The sequence below is a fragment of the Vicugna pacos genome, chromosome 16 (genome assembly GCF_048564905.1).
Source record: "Vicugna pacos chromosome 16, VicPac4, whole genome shotgun sequence".
NCBI lineage: Eukaryota > Metazoa > Chordata > Mammalia > Artiodactyla > Camelidae > Vicugna > Vicugna pacos.
In genome coordinates, this window is record NC_133002.1 from 47,555,567 (window position 1) to 47,574,890 (window position 19,324).

The 19,324-nt window shown below is 53.7% G+C and overlaps 1 protein-coding gene across 2 annotated transcripts; it reads right to left on the reverse strand.

Annotated features, from left to right (window-relative positions):
• Window positions 1-36: 36 nt before the first annotated feature.
• LOC102537862 (signal transducer and activator of transcription 5A) lies at window positions 37-18,092 on the reverse strand. Of its 2 annotated transcripts, none has more exons than XM_072939311.1 (19): window positions 17,684-18,092; window positions 16,722-16,859; window positions 16,241-16,397; window positions 15,059-15,148; window positions 12,504-12,678; window positions 8,199-8,329; window positions 7,816-7,967; window positions 7,205-7,360; window positions 6,613-6,792; window positions 5,201-5,288; window positions 4,978-5,100; window positions 4,553-4,645; window positions 3,953-4,159; window positions 3,271-3,365; window positions 3,047-3,177; window positions 2,454-2,609; window positions 1,734-1,785; window positions 1,275-1,382; window positions 37-245 (listed from the first exon to the last, which is right to left on the reverse strand). In XM_072939311.1, the coding sequence occupies exons 2-19, from the start codon at window positions 16,847-16,849 to the stop codon at window positions 83-85; spliced, it is 2,385 nt and encodes a 794-aa protein (XP_072795412.1). In that variant the 5' UTR covers window positions 16,850-16,859; window positions 17,684-18,092; the 3' UTR covers window positions 37-82. The 2 variants fall into 2 exon arrangements, with proteins under 2 accessions (XP_072795412.1, XP_072795413.1); XM_072939312.1 differs by having other exon boundaries at window positions 17,579-17,694.
• Window positions 18,093-19,324: the final 1,232 nt, after the last annotated feature.

A 19,324-nucleotide genomic window follows, 5' to 3' on the forward strand; every position in this document is an offset into this window, starting at 1 on the left:
GCAATAGAAAAATAAAATCACACTGAATATGAACCCTTCATATTGAGTATTGTTTCCGAAGAGAAGTGTGGGGTTCAAACATTCACGAGAGCGAGCCTCTGCCAGAGGTGAAGAGACCAGTAGGCGGGGAGAGCCGGTGGTCCAGGCTGTCCATCGGGCGGCGTAAGAGTTCCTCCACGTGCCGGGCTACATCCATGGTCTCATCCAGGTCGAACTCTCCATCTTGGTCAAGGACGGGGTCAGGGCTGGTGGAGAGAGAGGGGTGTAAGAGGCCACTGGCATGCCTCACAGCGCAAAGCTCCTGGGGGACAGCTGGGGGACTAGGGTCTCCTGGGAACAGGAGCAGCACTGGCTAGATTCCCACACCCCAAGTTGAATCACTCATTGGCTTGTTGGGAGACACCCCAGTTCTAGTTTCATCACTCACGACCTCATTGAATGGTCTCAGGGAATTCCCTTCCCCGTCCCTGTCCTCATCTGTAAAACGAGGTGGTTGGGGGAGTGAGCTCTGCCCACCTTCGACACTAATCCATGAAATCCCAGGCACCATTCACTGAGAACCTGTGAAGCCCTGGGCCTCTCAACCAGCTTACGCCAATCCTCACAGCCACCTGTGAGGCAAGCCTTTATTCCACTTTGTAGAGAAGGAAACTGAGGCTCCAGTATGTTAGGAAACTTGTTCAGGGCCACCTGGTTGGCAGGTGGAGTCAGGATTGGAATTCTGGTTTGTGACTCCCAAGCCTGCGGTCAGCTCTCTGCAGCAGGCCACCCACAACTCAAAAGAGAAGTAACTCTCTGCTCTGGGAACTCCAGAGAAGAGCATTTGATACCCCGTTCCCACACAACTCCTAAGAATAATCACTCCATCCACAGCTACCCTGTATCAAGCCCTTACAACAGCTTCATCTGTGCTAAATCCTCTACCTGTGCTCTCTCACTTAGTCCTGACCCCATCCCATGTGGTAGGTATTCCTGCCTCCATTTTACAGATGAAGCAACTGTGTATCAGAGAGGCTCAATAATTTTCCCTAGGTCACACAGCTTGTCAGTACCAGAGCAAGGACGCTGCTATGTGTAGTTTCAAAATGCTCTATGCTTTTTATCCGCTGATCTCACCCACCCTTCACCTGGGCCAGTGCCAGTGCCTGGCCTGGGCTGGGTGGTCTCAGACCTAGGGGAACTCTGGATGCCTTTGCCCACCAGCCCTCCAGGGGCCCAGCCTGAGGCCAAGTGCCCAGTTCCTCCCCTCCAAGCCCCAGGAGAACACAACCTACTTCTGTGGGTACATGTTATAGTGAGCCTGGGGGCACACAGCTGGAGAGGGGGCCTGGTCCATGTAGGTGGCGCTGCCCCCAGCAGAGTCTGCAGAGGCGCTCACAAACCTGTGGGAGGGAGCAGAGAGGAGCATTAACTGATGTGGAGAGGGGCTCAGGGGGCATCTTCATGTCTTCTTCAGGTGTAGAAGGACAAAGGCCCGCTGAGCCTGGGGCTCTGGCTGCAGGAGCGGAGCCCTGGGTACTGGCTCCCTCGTGAGCAGGCCCAGTTCCCTCCCCTGGGTACTGGCCCCCTCATGAGCAGGCCCAGTTCCCTCCCCAGGGCTGGGCCAGGTGTGAGGGGGAGGGAACACTGGGCCCCTCAATGGGAGGGGGGACGGTGAGAGGTGAGGAGGTGGGGAGGGGATAGGGGGAGAAAAGAGGCAGCCCCAAGACCAGAGCCGGACCCGGGACACTTACTCAGGGACCACTTGCTTGATCTGTGGCTTCACGTATCCGTCCACTGCTTTGGCTGCAGCGGGAGAGGGGATGGTGATGAGAACCAGTCTCTGGGAGCTCCTCAGTGGGTGGAAACACACCCATGCAGTCTGCTGCCTCCCTACATTGCCCTGGGGCCTTAGCAAGGATGAGATTTCCCACAGACTCCCAATTAACATCAGCCTGAGGGCCCCCCTAGACCCCTGGCTCATTCCTTCTCCGGCTTCCTTTTCTAGCCATTAGCTTTCTCTCTCCCTGCCCCCACCCCCTACCCAGGAAACAGAATCAACACCAACGAGCAGACCCAACCAATGGACCAGGGACAGGTTGAAGAGAAAAAACCTATCCATTTTGCTTCCTCCACTCAACTTGGGGGCAGGTCTGAGGGTGGAGAGTGGTGAGGGCAGCTGATTAAGAGGGGAGTAGTGCATTATCTGTGGGTTTGCATTATCCCGGCTCCTCCCTGCAGCCCGTAGCCTCTTTCACCAAGGGCACAGAAGTGAGAGTCCACTTGGCATTTTGCTTTGCAGGGAATAAAGCTGGGAAGAGGTATCGCTTTCCCTGTCTTCACTTGTGAGCCCTGAAACCCTCTGTGCATGCTCTGCACCGTCCCATGGATCCACACCCACAGGGGAAATGCCCTTGGGCTCTTCTTGGGGCGGCCACATTGACTAGCCCCAAGAGCATCAGGGCCGGACGCACCGAGCACAGGAGTGTAGTACTTGGAGAAGACCTCATCCTTGGGCCGGTCAGGAAACACGTAGATGAGATAGTCCAGGTCTCCCAGCCGGTCGGCCAGAGATCGGATGGAGAAATCCCGTGTGGTGAATGGCTTCAGATTCCACAGGTTGCGGTCCGCTGTGAAGAGGCCAAGCTCGTTCCCACAACCCACCACCCTCAGGAGGAGGATCAGGGCTGGGGGCAGGTTTGCAGAGACATCCCGGCTTTTACTAGCCTGCATGCAACCCCCACCCTGTGCTCTTCTGCATAGGGCAAGGAGGTGACTACGGGCAAGCAGACACCAACAAGGCTGCGTCAGGACAGACAAAGGAGAGTAGACACTGCTCAAAGACTCGCTTGGAAGTTCTGGAGTCAAGGGGGCCAGTGATTTTAGGTTCTCCCAAATGGAAAACCCTAGAAAGGGAATGTGTTTCTGAGCAATACTCCTCCCATCCTCCAAGTTCAATTCCCATCTTCCCCATTGGGCATCTTTGAAGGATGCAGGCCTGATGGAGAATGGGGAACACAGAAATGGGAGACAAGGTCGTGGAGTGTGGGCAACACAGGGCACTCACGAGAGTCAAACTTCCAGGCAATGGTGATGCCCCCGATTTCTGAGTCACTAAAGCGCAACAAGAAGGTTCCATCGGGCTTGTTGATGAGCAGATCGTGGGCCTGTTGCTTATTCACAAAACCTAGGATGGCTCTGGGTGCATGGAGCATACGGTGTCACTGCTGAGCCAGCAGCCACTGTCCCCTGAGCCCATGACCTCCCAACTCCTGGGCCCCCATGCCTCACCCATCATTCCAATGGGGCTTGTGATGTTTCTTCAGCACCTCCATGACCCCATCGAACCACTGCCAGAAGGTGTAGTTCCAGCCGGGCAAGTTCTCCTGAGAGCCCCCGGGAAACCCCAAGTCACAGGTGGTCCAGAAAACAGTGCCCACTGGTCCTCACCCAGACCTTCTCCCAGTTCCTCATCCTGCCAGCCCTAGACTCCAGCAGTCCACAAACTGATACAGCCACCCTGACTCGTATCCTAGAGAACCAGAGAGTAAAAAGGCCTCCTGCCTCTCAAACCCAGGGGTCCAGGGCAATCCCATGGAGTGAGGGTCAGAAGTGCAAAGAATTGTCCAAGCTGGACGAGACCTCCAAAGTCATTCCTACCCCACCCCTTCATTTCACAGATGGGGAAACTGCAGCACAGAGGAGGGACGGGGCTGGGCAAATCAGTTAACACATCTAGGATGGGAATCCCAGGATGCTGACACCCAGCTCTGGCTCCTTCCATTGCCTTGCTTTAGCTCTCATGGCTGCCGAGATTCCTTGGGGTAGCAACCCTGTCTCTCCTGGTTGTAGGAGAGGGGGCCTGAGGGTGGAGGTGGGCAGCTGACCACGGGCAGTAACTCTTTGTGAGGTGGGGGAGGAGGCAGGGCACGAGTGGTCTCCGGCAGGCAGCAGGCGCACGCCCGTCCCTCACCCTGTTGAACTGGGACCAGGACACGGACATGCCGTTGTAGTCCTCGAGGTGGCTGCTGCTGTTGTTGAACAGCTTCTGCGCCAGGAACACGAGGTTCTCCTTGGTCAGGCCCCGGTTGCTCTGCACTTCGGCCTTGAATTTCATGTTGAGCGCCTCGCACAGCTGCGGCCACAGGACTTTGTCGGGCACCGCGAACGGCACCCTGCCCTGGAGGGGGAGAGAAGAAAAGGAAAAAAGGCAGAGTGAGGGAGTAGGAGATATTTACACACACACACACACACACTTAGTCTCAGAGGGGACTGAGAAAGAAAACACAAACAAGAGAGAAAGAGAGGCTGGGGGACAGGGGCAGAGGAGGTGGGCGTGCAGGGATGCAGACCCAGACCAGAGCCTAGAGGAACCAAGGAGACCCCAGTCCCGTGACCTGGAGCCCAGACAGAGTCGAGGACATGTGGAGGGCAGGGCGCTCACACCAGCTGCCCCCTGACCTGTGGTCGGGTCCTGGGGTGGGGGAATACCACTCAGCAGGGGCCCAGGGGTTGAACCTGGGAGATTCTGAGGGCCTGGAGGGGCTGGGGGGGGTGTCCTGCGGGGACTCACTGGCTCAGCAAAGGCATTGTCCCACAGCACTGTGGCGGTAGCATTGTGGTCCTGGCTGCCGTGAACGATGACAACCACAGGAAGGGACAGGGTCTATGGGAGCCCAAGAAACAAGGGGTAAGTATGACCACCCTCTTGCCCTCCACTTGGGGAAGACTCCCAAACCTCATTCCTCAAGCCCCCCCCCAGCATAACCAAAGCAAAAGCAAACAAAAAACACACAGCAGAGTTCTTCTTGGCCCATTGCCTGTATTTTGTGGGCTGGTGCCAGACTATAACCCAGCACACAGGCACCAGCAGAGTGAAATTAGGTTTTCTGAGAGCATCTCAGGGTACCTGGACTGTGCCTGGGTGAGGATTCAAGTCTCTGGCTTTCTCAAGCCTGCCAGAGGCCTGTGGGGGATGGGGGAGCAGCAGGGCCTCACCTTCACCTGGAACACAAGCTCATTGCTGCCGACGCTGAACTGAGACTCAAACAGGACCGTGAACTTCTCCTCTGTCACAGACTCTGCGCCTCGTCGGTCAGCGCGCTTGATCCTCTTTAGCGACTGCAGGGCAGGAGGTCAGAGCGGGATGAGGAGAACGCAGCTGGTTATGGGGACTCAGTTTCCAGCAGAGCCCCCCTCCACGGCCCGGCCCGGTTCTCACCATGTTCCTGAAGTGGGCGGTGAGGGTGCCTGTGGCCTGGTGGTACTCCATCACACAGCAGTTGTTCAAGATCTCTCCACTGCACTCACTGCGAAGGGGAGAGGAAGTCATCTCCACTGGGCAGGGGCAGGGGCCGGGGCCGGGGCCGGGGCCAGGAGCGCGGTCCTGTCCGCACCTCAGGCCGGGGCTTCTCCACCAAGCCCAGCCAGCAGCCCCCGCCCCTCCCCTGAGACCGTTTCTCCTCCACGTGTCGCTGGGCTCACTTTTTCATCAGCCTGGGAGCACCCAAGTGAGGTCTCCAAGAGTGGGGCCTGGTCTCTATCAAAATTCCTTGGGTATGGAGACTGATGTGAGGACCTTTGGCAGCTTCTAGTGCCACTTGAGATAAACGTCATGACCCTGCCCCCCTCCCTGGCCTCACTGAGCTCCTCTCCCCTCACTCAGGACAAGCCAGCCTACTGCCTTGTCTGTTTGTGAACACGCAGTCTTTGTGCTGCCTCGGGACTTCTGTCCTTGCCCTTCCTATGGTCTCGAACACTCTTGACCTCCTTCGGGTCTTGACTCAAATATCTCCTGAGAAAGGCCCTCCTTGACCACTACTCAGACGCTGTGATATTGCTCTGTTTCAATTTTCTGTCTAGAGTCTATAACCTTTTGATACTGCCTGATTTTTAAGGATATATGACTGTCTCCCTCCTCAGCCCAAACATAAGCTCCAAGAGAGTGAGGACCTCTGTTATATTTGTCATCCTATCCCCAGAGCACACGGTGGGCCTCAATGCACATGACCCCGCCTCCCATTCACTCACTCTTCCTTCATTCAATTTGTGGCTGGACTGCCAGATCCCTGGACCCCTGGGTTCTCTAGCCACATATGCCTTCTCTTTGCTCCTTCCTCAGGACAGGCCCACGTCTCTCTGCCTGAAAGTCTTCCCTCTCCGTGCCCTTTCCCTCGATCCTCCTAGTCATCCTGCAGCCTTGGGACTAATTGTCATTCTGCTCCACCCGCTCCATGACCCACTTCCACGTGCCCTATACCTCTCCCTTGTCCCCTGCTAGTCATTAGTCATTTCTCGTGTCTGCTGCTTGCTCTGCTAGTTTAGAGGCTGGACGAGGACAGAGCCAAGTTCTGTGTGGCTTACAGCTGTGTCCCAGTGCTCAGCACAGGTCCTCGGACACCCCAGCAGTGAAATCCCTGTTGACCTACTATGTCCCAGGCATGGCAGGGACAGGGGAGGCTCTAGCAGGAGGTGAACACCAGCACAGAGTGTCCTGGAGAGACACCGGACCACGTGGCAATGCAGGGCAAAGGGCTGCAGAGAGGGCGGCTCTGCTGTCCCCATCACCCAGGACTCCTGCCGTAGAGCAGAGGCTGAGCTTGGGGATAAGCAGGCGGAGGGAGGGCGACGTACTTGCGGGTGTTCTCGTTCTTGAGCAGAGACTTGGCCTGCTGCTCACTGATGATGGTGGCCTTCACCTGGGGCGGGTTCATGTGCACGTTCAGCTTCCCGCCCACCAGCAGGCGCACGGTGGCTGCAAACTTGGTCTGGGTCTTCAGGACCTGAGGGGGCTGCTTCTCGATGATGAACGTGCTGCGGGCACACAAATGACCGGGTGCAGCTTCAGGGGACAGAGCTCTGGTCCCTCCCTCCCCACAGGGAGGCTGCCTCGCAGGGGGCTCAGCAGGAAAAGGAAGGGCACGTGGCACAGCCCCTAATCCCTGGGAGGCCACTGCGAGTCAGGGAAGGTGGTGGGAGGGGAGGAGCAAAATGAACTCAGCAGCTGAAACGGGCTATAGGGGACAAGGGCAGCCCATGCAGTGTCCACGAGAGACACCAGGCAAGGTCAACATCCAGAGGCCATAGCAACAGGGGATGGAGGGGGATGGGATGAGAGTGCGAGACAGAGAGACAGGATTCAAGTGGGAGCTCCCTGTCCACAAAGACCCTGCTGCCCCACCCAGGCCAACTGGGGTGCTGGGCGTGGCCAAGAGGCAGCCATCACCTGGTCACCAGGGCTGAGATGATGTCTGTGATGGTGCCGTTGACCTCAGCCAGCATCTCCTCCACTGGGCCGGGGATGGGCAGCTGCTGGCACAGGTGCTCAGCTCTGCGGATCTGCTGCCGGTTCTGCCAGATGATCTCTGCCAACTTCTCACACCTGCACGGGTGCCCCGAGGCCACCGGGAAGGACAGTGGCTTCACTCCCACATCCCCCAGGCCAGAGGCTGGAAGGTTCCCAGGCTGGCGAGGAGGCCCAGACCCAGCTCCACCCCCAGGAAGCCTTGGCGCCTTAGCCACCTCTCCTGTCCACTGGGCAGAGCAGAGCTGCCCCGCCTTCCAGAAACACATAGGAGGAATGACCCTGACTTGGGTCCAATCAGCCTGAGTGCCACACTGCACATCAGGCCCTGCCCCACTCCCTGGTCCAGTGACTCCCCTCATGGGGAGGTAGCCCAGGATCAGGGCACCGAAGTCCTTATCAAGACCCAGAAGCACCAGTGAAGTAAGACCTGCGCCTGGACAGAAGGAGCCGGCTGCACGTGTAAAGGCGGGAAGCAGAATAGCAGCTGCGGCACCGCTCTGGGCCCTGCCCGCCTCCCCCACACCCATTACCAGGACTGTAGCACGTCCAGGCTGCCCTCGGGGGGCCCTCCGTTCCCGGCCAGCTGCTGCCGCCGCTTCCACTGGATCAGTTCGTCATCCAGAATGATGGTCTGCTGCTTCCGCAGCAGCTGCAGGGTCTTCTGGTGCTTCTCGGCCAGCTCCTGCAGGGCGGTGGGGACAGCAGGCCCTCCTGGGCTCCCAGAGAACAACCCCGCAGGCCCCCTCAGCAGGTGGGGCCCTTCCCCTCTCCCCCACGGCTCTGCCTCGCAGGCGTCTTCAGGAGAGGATCTGGCCTCCTGTTCTCCTCCTGGCTCTCTCCCTCTCTGGGGTCACCAGGACAGCTTGGGATGTCACCTTTCCACCTGGGAGGAGAGGGACACAGAGCCACTCACCACGCGGTACTGCTGCAGCGTCTGGGCCTCGCGCTGCAGCCAGGCCTCCAGGGTCACCTGCTTCTGCTGGAGGGCCGTCTCCCGGCTCAGACGCTCCTGCGGGTTCAGCTGGGCCAGCTGGGCAAACTGAGCTAGAGGAGGGACAGACACCACAACCATGATCTCCCACAGTCCAGCAGGAAGCCGGGCAAGATCCTCCAGGGACACATCTGACCAACGGCGAGTCGGGTTCTACAGCCAAGGGTGCCCAGAGGTGAGTGGGCACCGTTGCGTGGCCCCCCAACTCTGAGCTCCTCTCCAGGAAATGGGGGGACGCAGGCCTGGGGTACAGCTGGGGAGGATCCTGCCCATGGCATCCCTTTCCCCACAGCCGTCCCACCCCACCCAGGGTCCAGCTTGGAGCCACGCTGCCTGGTCCCAAGTGCGCCCTCGCCGTTCACCAGGGGGGAGAACTCGGGCAAAGCCCCTCCCTCTCCTATGCCTCAGTTTCCCCGTGGGTGACACGGGAGAATCCCAGCGTCTGCCTCCGTGCCCGCTGTGAGGTTAAACAAGGGATGACACAGAAAACACTCCAGAAGCTGCCTGGCACGGGTACGCCCCAGGTGAGAGGCAGTCCTTATGCTTAATGGTTACAGGACGGGACTGAAGGGTGGCGGAGACCAGCAGCTTCAGCCCCAACCTCACACGGCAGAGCCTCGTCAGGAAGGCCCCGCTCCGCTGGCTTTGCCCCGACTCCCAGGCGCAGCAGCCTCTCCTCGGGAAGGAGGGGCCTTGTCCTGGTGCTGAAGGTGCCTAACATGCCTGTCCAGGTTGGGCCACTGTGAGCTCAGCTGACCAACCGGGGGAAACAGAGGCGGGGAGAGGGGTCCAAGGCCCACTGGGGACACAAAAGCAGCAAAATGCTCTCAGGAGAGGAGGTAGCTTCTCTCCACACCAGCTGTTAGGAATCTCATCAATGGCAGGAATAAGGCAATGAGGCCTCGCTGACTCTCTTTTCAAAAAATCTGTTATGAAATACTTAAGACACAGGGAAGTAGAAAGGATGATACCAGGAACACCTGTGTGTCAATAATCCAGCTTAAGAAATCAAATATCCCCACAGTCCAAGCACCTGCACACCCTCCCCTGCTTGCAGACCCACCCCTCCCTCCAAAGGTAAACACTATCCTGGATGCTGGGATTCCTACCCCGGCCACTAGCCTTTCTGAACACCCCAGTGTTCTCCCTGGGGCTGAGTCAAGAAGACGTGAGCGTCAGCACATCTTGGTCAAGTTCCTGGCAGGCCTCTGAGGGCCATGTCACACTGACCTCGGCCCTGCCCCCGTGGACGCACACTCTGGGACAGACCAAAGCAGCTCTGGACAGCCAGGAAAGCCCAGAACTGAAGAGAACTGAGAAATCGGTTCCATAAAGACTGCAGGGGGCTGAGCAGGAAGAGTACTGTCCAGGCAAGGAACGCAGCAGAATAACCTGGACGGCCACCTCGGAATCCTGCCACCCGCAGGGAGGAGGTGGTGATCCCGACACCTGGGCCCGGCCTCCCTGTGCAAGCGAACCACTGAGGTCTCTCCTCGCAATTTGCACAAGCTCTGGGAGGGACGCCAGAAAACGTGAGGCAATTGTCTGCTCCACTGGAGGGAGCTGAGAATTCCCTTGCGCAAACAGATCAATAGTCTGCGTTTCTGATGGGTGCACTTGATAAATGAGACTGAGCTGACATTGCACGTTGGATACAAACCCAGCCAGAATCCAAACCCAAACGAACAAATAGGAAACAGAAAACCCAAGGACAGGATCATCAGTACTGTCAACCAGTCACAGGCCTTGGGTAGAAATAACAACTGAAACCTCCTGTTCCCTAATCTAGGAAGAGGACTGTCCATTCTTCGGGTTTATCTGGGATGGATTCAGATGGGAGAAAGATGTGCTAGAATCATCCCCCCAATGTACTCAACACCTGCTATGACTCAGGCAATGTGCTAACCTCTGGATGTAGAAAACACTCATAGGGCAGGGTTTGGAGGAAAGCTTAAATAGTTAAATTAAAATAGACTCTTTAAAATTTTAAAATAAAAAAGGAGGAACAGAGGAACAAACACTGAAAAGGGACAAAGCAAAATAAATATTAAAATGTGGACCTCAATACTTTATATTAATATTACATTAAATATTAATGGACTAAGAATCTCAATTAAAAGCAGAGATTGAGAATAAATACAAAAGCAGGATTCAACTATATGCTGTCTGTATTTCAAATTTTTAAAAGTATGAGTAAAGATATGCTGCTTCAATATAGAATAAGAAAGCTAAAGTAGTTATATTAATATCTGATAAAGTAGATCGAGTCAGAGTGTTATCAGAGATCAAGAAAAATATTCCATAATTAATATGTCAATCAGAAAGTCATTAATCATAAATGTATATGCATCTAATAACAAAGCTTCAAAATATATAAAGCAAATATTTACATAAATAATTGGAGAATTCCACAATATAATAGGAGACATTAATAGCTCTCATCTGATGGAATAATTAAGCAAAAAAAAAGAAAATCAATAAAGACTTATCAGTGGTTCGTAAAATGTGAACCAGGGATCCCTGAAGTGTTCCTAAGACCTTTATAGGTGGTCCACAAAGCCAAAACTATTTTTACAAAGTCATAAGACTTTATTGCCTTTTTTTTCTTTTAATTATTTATAAGGATACAGCAGAGTTTTCTTATTTTTTAATATTTATTTATTATTGTATTACTTATTTTTTTTATTTTGGTGGGGAAGTAATTAGGTTTATTTTTAGAGGAGGTACTGGGGATTGAACCCAGGACCTCATGCATGCTAAGCACTTGAGTTATACACGCCCCTCACAGCAGAGTTTTCTCAATGCTGCAAGATATGTGATATTACAACAGATTGAAAGCCAGATCCAATTATCTCCTATTAAGCCTAACATTAAAGAGATTTGTAAAAATATAAAGCAATGCCACTCTACTCACTGAATTTGGTTTGTAAAACAGATGTTGGTTTCTCAGTTTTGGGATTTTTAAAAAATTTTATTATGTTAATATATTATATCTGTTAACATTAGTGAATTGATTATTGCTAGTTTTAAAATGAAACCACTTCAGAACATACATTCTTTTCAAGTCTACAAAATACATTCACCAAGATAGAGCATATGCTGGGGCATAAAGGAGGTCTCAATAAATTTAAAAGAAAAGATCATACAGAATATGTCTTCAACGACAATGGGATTCAACAATGAAATGAAAATAAAATCAATAATGATATGACATCTAGAAAAAAACCGAATATTTGGAAATTAAACAATATACCTTTAAATAATATACAGGTAGAATAATTACTCAGAAGAGATCCTAGAAAATATTTCAAATTGAACAAGAATGAGTATACAGCATATCCAAAATCATGAGATACAGCTAAAGGACTGCTGAGAGGGAAATTGATGGCTCTGAATATATGTATTAGAAAAGAAAAAAGGTCTAAATCAATGACCTAAGGGTCTACCTTAAGAAGCCAAAAACAAGAGCAAAGGAAAAGGCAGCTTGACACTTCCTGTTCTCACTAGGATGGGGTGGTATAGCTCTGTGGTCAGTTTGGAGTGGAGGAAGATGAGCCATTTCAAGGTACTCCTTTAAGAACTCCTAAAAGTGTACCCGGGCTTAATTCCTTCTAAGTTAATTTTTCTTTCCCCGCACCCTTCTCATGGCAGCCATTGGCAAACTATTGAACTAGGAGACAGGAGAATTTTCCACTGTTAGCCCCTCCTCCCAGCTTTACCTCATATCAGTGAGGCTCAAGGAGGGGCATTCCTGAAATTCCACCTCTCCCCAGCCTGGCTCAATCAGGGGACTAAAGTCATCCCTCTGATTGGGAAACACTTTGTCCATGTTCATTCATTCATTAATTCATTCATTGATATATTCACTGAAGAGTGGTTAATAAAGTATAGAGATTTTCTGACATAGCTCTACGGAAGATCCAGTTCTGCAATTTACAAGCAGCCCAGCCAAGTTACTTGTTCTCTTTGAAACTCAGTTTTACCATCTGCAAAACAGGAATAATATAACCACCTATTTCCTATGGCTGTTGTAAAGACTGAATTGTATAATGCACCGAAAGGATTCAGCCTGGAGCCTGGCCCATGGCAGGGGCTCCATCACTGGGAGCCATTACACCTTGGGTAAGGTTCTGAGGAGCTAGACATGGACCTAGGCCCAACCCTGCAGGCTGCAAGTGGTCTCACTTGGTCCTCCAGACACGCACTGCCCTCCTACGCCCGCCTTACCCTGGATCCTCAGGCTCTCTTGATATTGGATGATAAAGTACTCTTGAGTCTGCTGGAGCTTCTTCAACTCATTCTCTGTGTCCTGCGTGACCAGTCGCAGCTCCTCAAATGTCTGGTTGATCTGAAGGTGTTTCTGGGACATGGCATCAACCAGGATCCCAGCAGAAGAACTACCCTAGAGACAGATCAGGGGAGAGTGTGGGCAGCAGTTAGCTGGGCAGTGAGGATGTGAGAAAACCTCAGGCCTCAGGGAACGTCAATACTACTACTCCAAATCTAGAATAAGAAGGAAGGGGAATTTGAGTCAAAGAGTTGCCAGAATTGAGGTGGATGGCGGAACAGAAGGAGAACTATGTGACCTGGTAGACGGTGGCATCTTCATAAACTATTGTGGGAATTTCTACTGTAGTCCTCCACCAGAGTATCCCACACTGGGTCCATCTGAATTCTCTCAGAGAGACTAGAACCCAACACATCCTAGGAGTTACCTGGGTTTTCCTACTAACAGTGATGACCCCTCATTTCAGTTGTTCACTGACCTGATGCCATGACTGTGCCGGGTGCTGGAGACATAGTGGGGGACAAGGCTGTGTGAACACACATCATCTGTGTCCTCCCTTAAGACCTTCTTGTGACTGAAGGGAGAGCATGAACCTCTCATAGGCGGTGTCCCCAAATGAAGACCCAATGGAGACTCCAAATGCAGTTACTGGGGAGGCTTCACCAGGGCTTTGTGGATCCAGACACTGAACTGGCCCGGTCTGATCTTTTCCTTCAACCAAGTCTTTTGTGCCTTTCCAATTAACCACTCTCAGGATAAAATCCAAACTCCTTCCCATAGCCTCCACTGCCCTTACTGACAGCCTCTGCCTACTCCAACTGCCAGCCCCACTGCTGCCCAAGCACACTAGCTACTTTGTGTTCCTTGAATACACAAGCATGTTCCTGCCTCAGGGCCTTTGCACTTGTTATTCCATCATTCTGGAACATTCTGGTACCAAACCTACCTGTGGCTGGCACCTTTTCAGAGTGACCTTCTCTGACAAACCAATTTAATGTAGCCCTGCTCTTACCAAAATTATCTTGTTTTTGCATCTCCTTCTTTCTTATCTACTTCCCTGCTCTAGGATATGAGCTCCCTAAGGGCTGGGACCTTGTCTATCTTGTGCACCACAAAATCTCCCAAACCCAGAACATCAGAGATGTTCAAGAACAGCTTGATGGCTGGGAGAAGGATGATCTTCCCCACAACCAGGACAACATTGGCATCTTAGGCATGATTTTTAATTGAAGCTGAATCCATTTGTACCTGTACAGATAGCTCTGTCATTGCACCAAGTCAAGGGTTGTACTAGTTGACCCTTGGTGACCTGGCTTCTGCTTCTGCCCGTTCTCTGGTTTTACTGATGGGGATCCCCAGTTGGCTCCCTTCTCCCCAGTAGCACTGACTACTTGCAAGTCTTTGCATGCGGTAGGATGGCCGGTGCCTTCCTACTGTCTCATATACTGCGGTTACTTTTGACTAGAAAACTCATCCTGCCTCCTTCCCTTCTTTCCCCCTTTCCCTTTTTCAGACACCTCTTTCCTCAGGACACCCCCTGCCAGCCTGCCCCAATCTGAGTTGGGTCCTTTTTCCATATATGCCCCCTTAGCACTCAGCTGACCCCTAGAGAATCTATCATCATCGGAATTTCCCCTAGGCAGGGACCAGGACTTATCTGTTTCTCCTGTCTTAGTCCATTGTCAGAAACACAGCAGGACCTCAATTAACATTTACTGAATGAACACTCAAATTCCTGAAATCAGTGTCCACAACAACAAAAAATTAATAAATAGGACTCGTGCTCCAGGCACTATTCTGTGGCCTTTACCTATGGGATATCATTTTATGAAACTCACTTTGCTTTCTTGGAGATGATAGACCATTTGTACCAATGTTCAAGCAGATATCTGATGCCTTTAAGATTTCAGAAATTCAGCCCTCTGCCTCTTTGGGCTGCGCCTCCCTGAGCTTGCCTGGGTTAGTCTTTCTGACACAGACCTTGGCTCCATTCCTCCCCACAGACAGCATCAGAGGGAATTTTTTATTTTGGCCACAGCCCCATGTATTGAATGACAAATCTTTTCCCTGGTGATTTTTAATGCCATCTCTGACAACGATTGAATTTCCAGATGTGTATGTGTGTTTTTAGGGCTTTCTCTTCAGTTTCATTTGTCTTTTTGCCTATCCTTTGTCCACCCAGTATCTGCTGTAATCCTCACAATAGCCCTATCAGGTAGATATTATGACTATCCCCATTTATAATAGAAAAAACAGAGGCTCAGAGAGGTTAAGTAACTTGCTCAAGTCACACAGCTAGTAAGTAGTAGAGCCAGGGACTGAAGCCAGGGGGTCACTCTACATCTACATGTGATACTGCATCTCCCACTGGCCCATGTCCTTTATTTCTTTGGTGCTCTCTCATGCCAGTGTTGATAAGACATAGTTGTGTCTGGAGAGAAAGATGGGTGGAAGGACTTCCCAGCTCCTCTCCCCATATCCATGGGACACTCACATTGTTGGCTTCTCGGACCAGTCTCTGTTCATTGTACAGAATATGGCGGATGCAGCGGACAAGCTCCATGGGGCAGCGGTCATACGTGTTCTGAAAGAATCCAACAGCAGCTACCAGTGGCCAGCCTTGACCATCGCAGTGTCATGCCCATCCATTCCTCTCCTCCAGCCTCTGCCTCAGCTTCCCCTGGGAAGCCTCAGTAACTGTCACCAGAACCCCTAATCTCTCCTTGACTCGATTTCCCCTCCCAGATCTTCACATTTGGTTTGCAGTGTGTCAGAATGCCACAGTTGACAAAGCACTTCCAACCTGCCATCTCCTTTGATGTTTGCATCATAGAAACCCTATGACATAAGCAGAAACTGTTATCCCCATTTGACAGATGAGAAGACTGATGCTCAGAAAGGTTAAGTCCTTGCCCAGAGGCAAACAAGTGAGGGAGCAGATAGATGACTCAATGCTCAAGGGAATCTAATGTCAAGGTCAAGTTACTTTCCACTATAGTCCTGGCCCTGGCTTCCTATTTTGCTTCCTTCTTCCCACCAGGTTTCTCCTGTTTCCTACCTCTTCTGGGATGGACTTTTTATTTCCCTAGCACTCTGGGCCTTATATTTAAGAAGAGTGCAACAAATATTCAAGTGAGTTCCAGTAAATGCTCAACTATGATTACCACCCACACCCCTTTCCTACTTCCACAAAAACTTCCTCTCTCCCCTATACTCCTCCTCACCATGCCCTAACGTGAAGGAGAAGCTACATCTTACATCAAAACCCTTAATTAAAGCCTCCTTTATCCAGATCTTGCCTCCAGGACAACTCTGCTCCTCTCCCACCCCACTTCATTTCTAGAATCTGTTAGTCTTTCCTTTCTCCGACTAAGGAATCTTAACTCAGTCTACCTCCATCTCTTCTGCTTGATCTGCCTAGAATGCAAGTTCACCCATCCCCCTTCTCTGGGGGACAAACACACCCAACCTTCTTGCTTTGTAATAGGCTAAGGGAATCTGACAGGTCTGATTTAGAAAGAGGGGGTGGGGGAAATTGAAGCACTGAAAAGTTGCTAATAAGTTCAGGGTCATACGGTGAGTCAGTGGCCAAACCAGGAAAAAACCCAGGGGTTTTGGTGCTGGAAAGAGAAGGCTGACACTGCTTCCCTGCAGATGGCCCGCAGCCCTCACCCACCTGGAGCTGCGTGGCGTAGTGCCCCAGCTTGATCTTCAGTAAGAACCCATCTTCCCCCACTTGGTGCTCCGCCTTCTTCTGCAGCTCCTGCACCAGGTTCTCCAGGAGCTGGGTGGCCTGGGCTCGGTCCTGGGGATTGTCCAGGTCGATGGCATCCCTTGGGGCACCGCAGGAGAGAGAAGCCTACTGTGGTACCTCCTTGGGCAAGGAGGTCAGGCACCAAGAGTGACATGGAATTTCCAGGATCGTGCCCACAAGACTTGTTCCTGGCAGCTCCACAGGCATCAGAGTGTAGAAACATCCCCTCTCCCCTCCCAGACTCCCATTTCCCTGTTCCCCTTTCCCAGGGACACCACCCCTTCCGCACAGACTGGCACAACATACAGGACCAGAATCACACCAAACCACAGAGGAGACCTGAAGACCCGGGGGCCTGGGTGGCAGGGGCCCGCAGAGGAAAGTGCAGGGCAGGGGCACCTACCACGGCTGGCTCTCTATCCACTGCGCTAAGTAATGCCGGACTTCGATGGGGAAGTGCTGCCCGTACAACACCTGCATCTGGCGCAGCGCATCTCCCTGCAGCTGCTGGGCCTGGATCCAGCCCGCCATGTCCGTTCACCTAGGGCGAGCAGAGAGCTGAAGAGGTGCCTCCTTGGCAGAGGCGAGGGCTGGTCTGCGCCTGGCCCTGCCGTGCCCACCCATCCCTGGACCGCGGTCAGGCCAGGCCCCTCCCCTCCCACAGACACGCTTTCCTGTGCGGGAAGAAAGACGGTGAGGAGGGGAAGGCCGCCCTTCCCTCTAGCAAGGAACCCGCTTGAGGCTTGGGGAGGGGCTCCCGAAAGTCAGGTGCCCTCCCCCTCTTCCTCTCCCTTCTCCCCATCGGGGCTTCCCCAGGGGGGGAACAGCTAGAAACTGAAAGAGAAACTTGATGGCGGAGGCCCATGGGCCCTCTGGGGAGGTCTGCAAGAATCCCCCTACCATGCTTCGACCCCCGAGTCCAATTTCTGAGAAAGAGGGATATTCCAGCCCAAAGTTAGGACAAAACCACTGACAGTTCCCACTGGACGGCTCGGCTACCCCGGGCACGTGGCTGGGGTTGTTAAGTAAGGAGGGCAGAAGAGACAAACGCTCCTTCCCTTGGGCTGCGCCCCTCTCCGCCCCCCCAGCTATGCCCCCAAGGTCTCCCACTGTCCAGTCCGACAGCGCCCCCTGCCCATGCGGGCGAGGATGGCGCCCACCCTTCGTCCCCTCCGTCCATCCATCCACGTTCCGCATCCCTTGTCCCTGCTGCGCGCTGCGCCGAAACTCCCTCTCGGTCCCGGGGACGGTTCCCCGTACCCCGCCGACCGACGGACTCCGGGTCCCGGGGCGCAGGGGCCGGGGCAGCAGTCGAGTGCCCCCTCTCGGCGCACGCCGCCGGGGATGCGCGGCCGGGCCACTCACCTAGTCGTGCCGAGCCGTCCGGCTGTGGGGCCGGCGCTCGCTCCCGGCCCGGGCTCCTGGGGGCGGCGGCGGCGGCGGCGGCGGCGGCGGCGGCTGTTACTACAGGAAGGAGCAGAGAGCAGCGATTTCCTCCTCAAAGGTCAGCTGCCTCTGATAGACCATACACAGCGCGCGAGCTCTCGCCAACACCCCTCCCAGCCTCGGTCGATCCCTCCCTGCCTCCGCCCTCGGTGGCTGGCTCCCCGGCGAGTGCACGGCGGCTGCCGCGGCCGGGCCCCAGGCGGCGAGGCGGGGCGGCGCCGGGCGTGGGGGCTGCCCCGACGGCGGGGTCTCCCGGGAGTCCCAGCCAGCCCTCGCCCGCGGTCCCGCGGAGCTGCCGCGGACCGTGCAGGGCAAGAGGCTCAGGAGCGGCCGGAGGATGGAAGTGGGACGGCTGGGAAATCCCGGGCTCTGGAAATCCCACAGCGCGGCCTCAGTGTTCTCATCTGTCAAAAGGGAGGAGAGAAGGGTTGGACCAGCTGGAGATGCCTTCCAGCCCTGGGGTTTGTCATCTTTTGAGTCTCTAGATTTAAAAAGTTAAACGTGTGCGTGCGTGTGTGTTTATGTGGGTTGGGAACACAGCTTTTGTGATCTCAGAGGCGAAGCTGTAGCCCGGGGAAAGACTGGGGATTCCAGAGAAGCCAGCTCACCATGAGGGCCCCACCTCCCCACCTTCCATTACTCCCACCACCCTGCGCTCACCCGCTGCAGTCGAAACAGGAAAGAACCTTGGCAGTCAAATGTTTCAAACTCGGACATTTTGCACTAAGAAATGGAGTCCAGAGAGAGGAAAGGATTCATCCAGGGTCACACAGTGGGTGCATGGCCTAGTCTGCAGACTATGGTCCATGCATAGTCCTGCCCCTCCATTCACCCCAGCCTAGTCACATCTGAGGCTCGTTCTATCTTCAGAAGGTCCAGGGAGGGCTGTCTTGAATCCTCAGAAGCTCAGGACAACCTATATGCCATGCCAGAACAGGGAACACCCTCCCTGAGCCTTGCCTGGGTCACAGCCCCCTCCCTGAGAGCCCTACTACAGGGCCTGCAGAGTTAGGCAAGTCTGCCTTGGAAGTCTTCCATCCCCTTTACCCAGCTTCCCTCTCTTCTGGGGCCTCCCCTCTGCCTGGCAGCTGGTATTGGAAGCATTAAGGGAGGGGCCAGCCTGGCTGCCCACTCACAGCTGGCTGGGCCAAGACCTCATGTCCTGGGGGAATCATTCTCCTCTCCATCCGTCCCTAATTCCTTCTTGGATATGCCCTTTTCTCTCCATTCCCTCCCCTACTTGACTCCTCTCCCACCCCTATCCTCTTACCACTCACTGCTCCCTCTACTTTCACTCTTTTACGTTACAGAAAACCCAAAGTTTAAAGATGCAGAAGCTGGAATGTCTCCCCACCCGCCCCACACTTCCATGTGTGGTCACAGTCTCTAAGCTGGCAGGATCACGAGGAAAGGAATTGAAAACTGTAAAGGGGTTTGAGAAGGACTGGGGAAACTTTGCTTTAGGGAGGAAGAAGCACAGCGCCTCTGCCTCCCTCCTTCCCCTACTCTGTGCAACGGATTTGGCAGGGGAGGGTCAGACACACAGCTAGGGGGTCACCT

Coding starts and splice junctions, on each gene's coding strand:
- LOC102537862 (XM_072939311.1), bottom strand. CDS start 16,849: ATGGCGGGCTGGATCCAGGCCCAGCAGCTGCAGGGAGATGCGCTGCGC. Junction 8,330..12,503: donor AGAGAGCCTGAGGATCCAGG/GTAAGGCGGGCG, acceptor TCCCTCCTCTAG/CTCAGTTTGCCCAGCTGGCC. Junction 1,383..1,733: donor ATCAAGCAAGTGGTCCCTGA/GTAAGTGTCCCG, acceptor TCCCTCCCACAG/GTTTGTGAGCGCCTCTGCAG.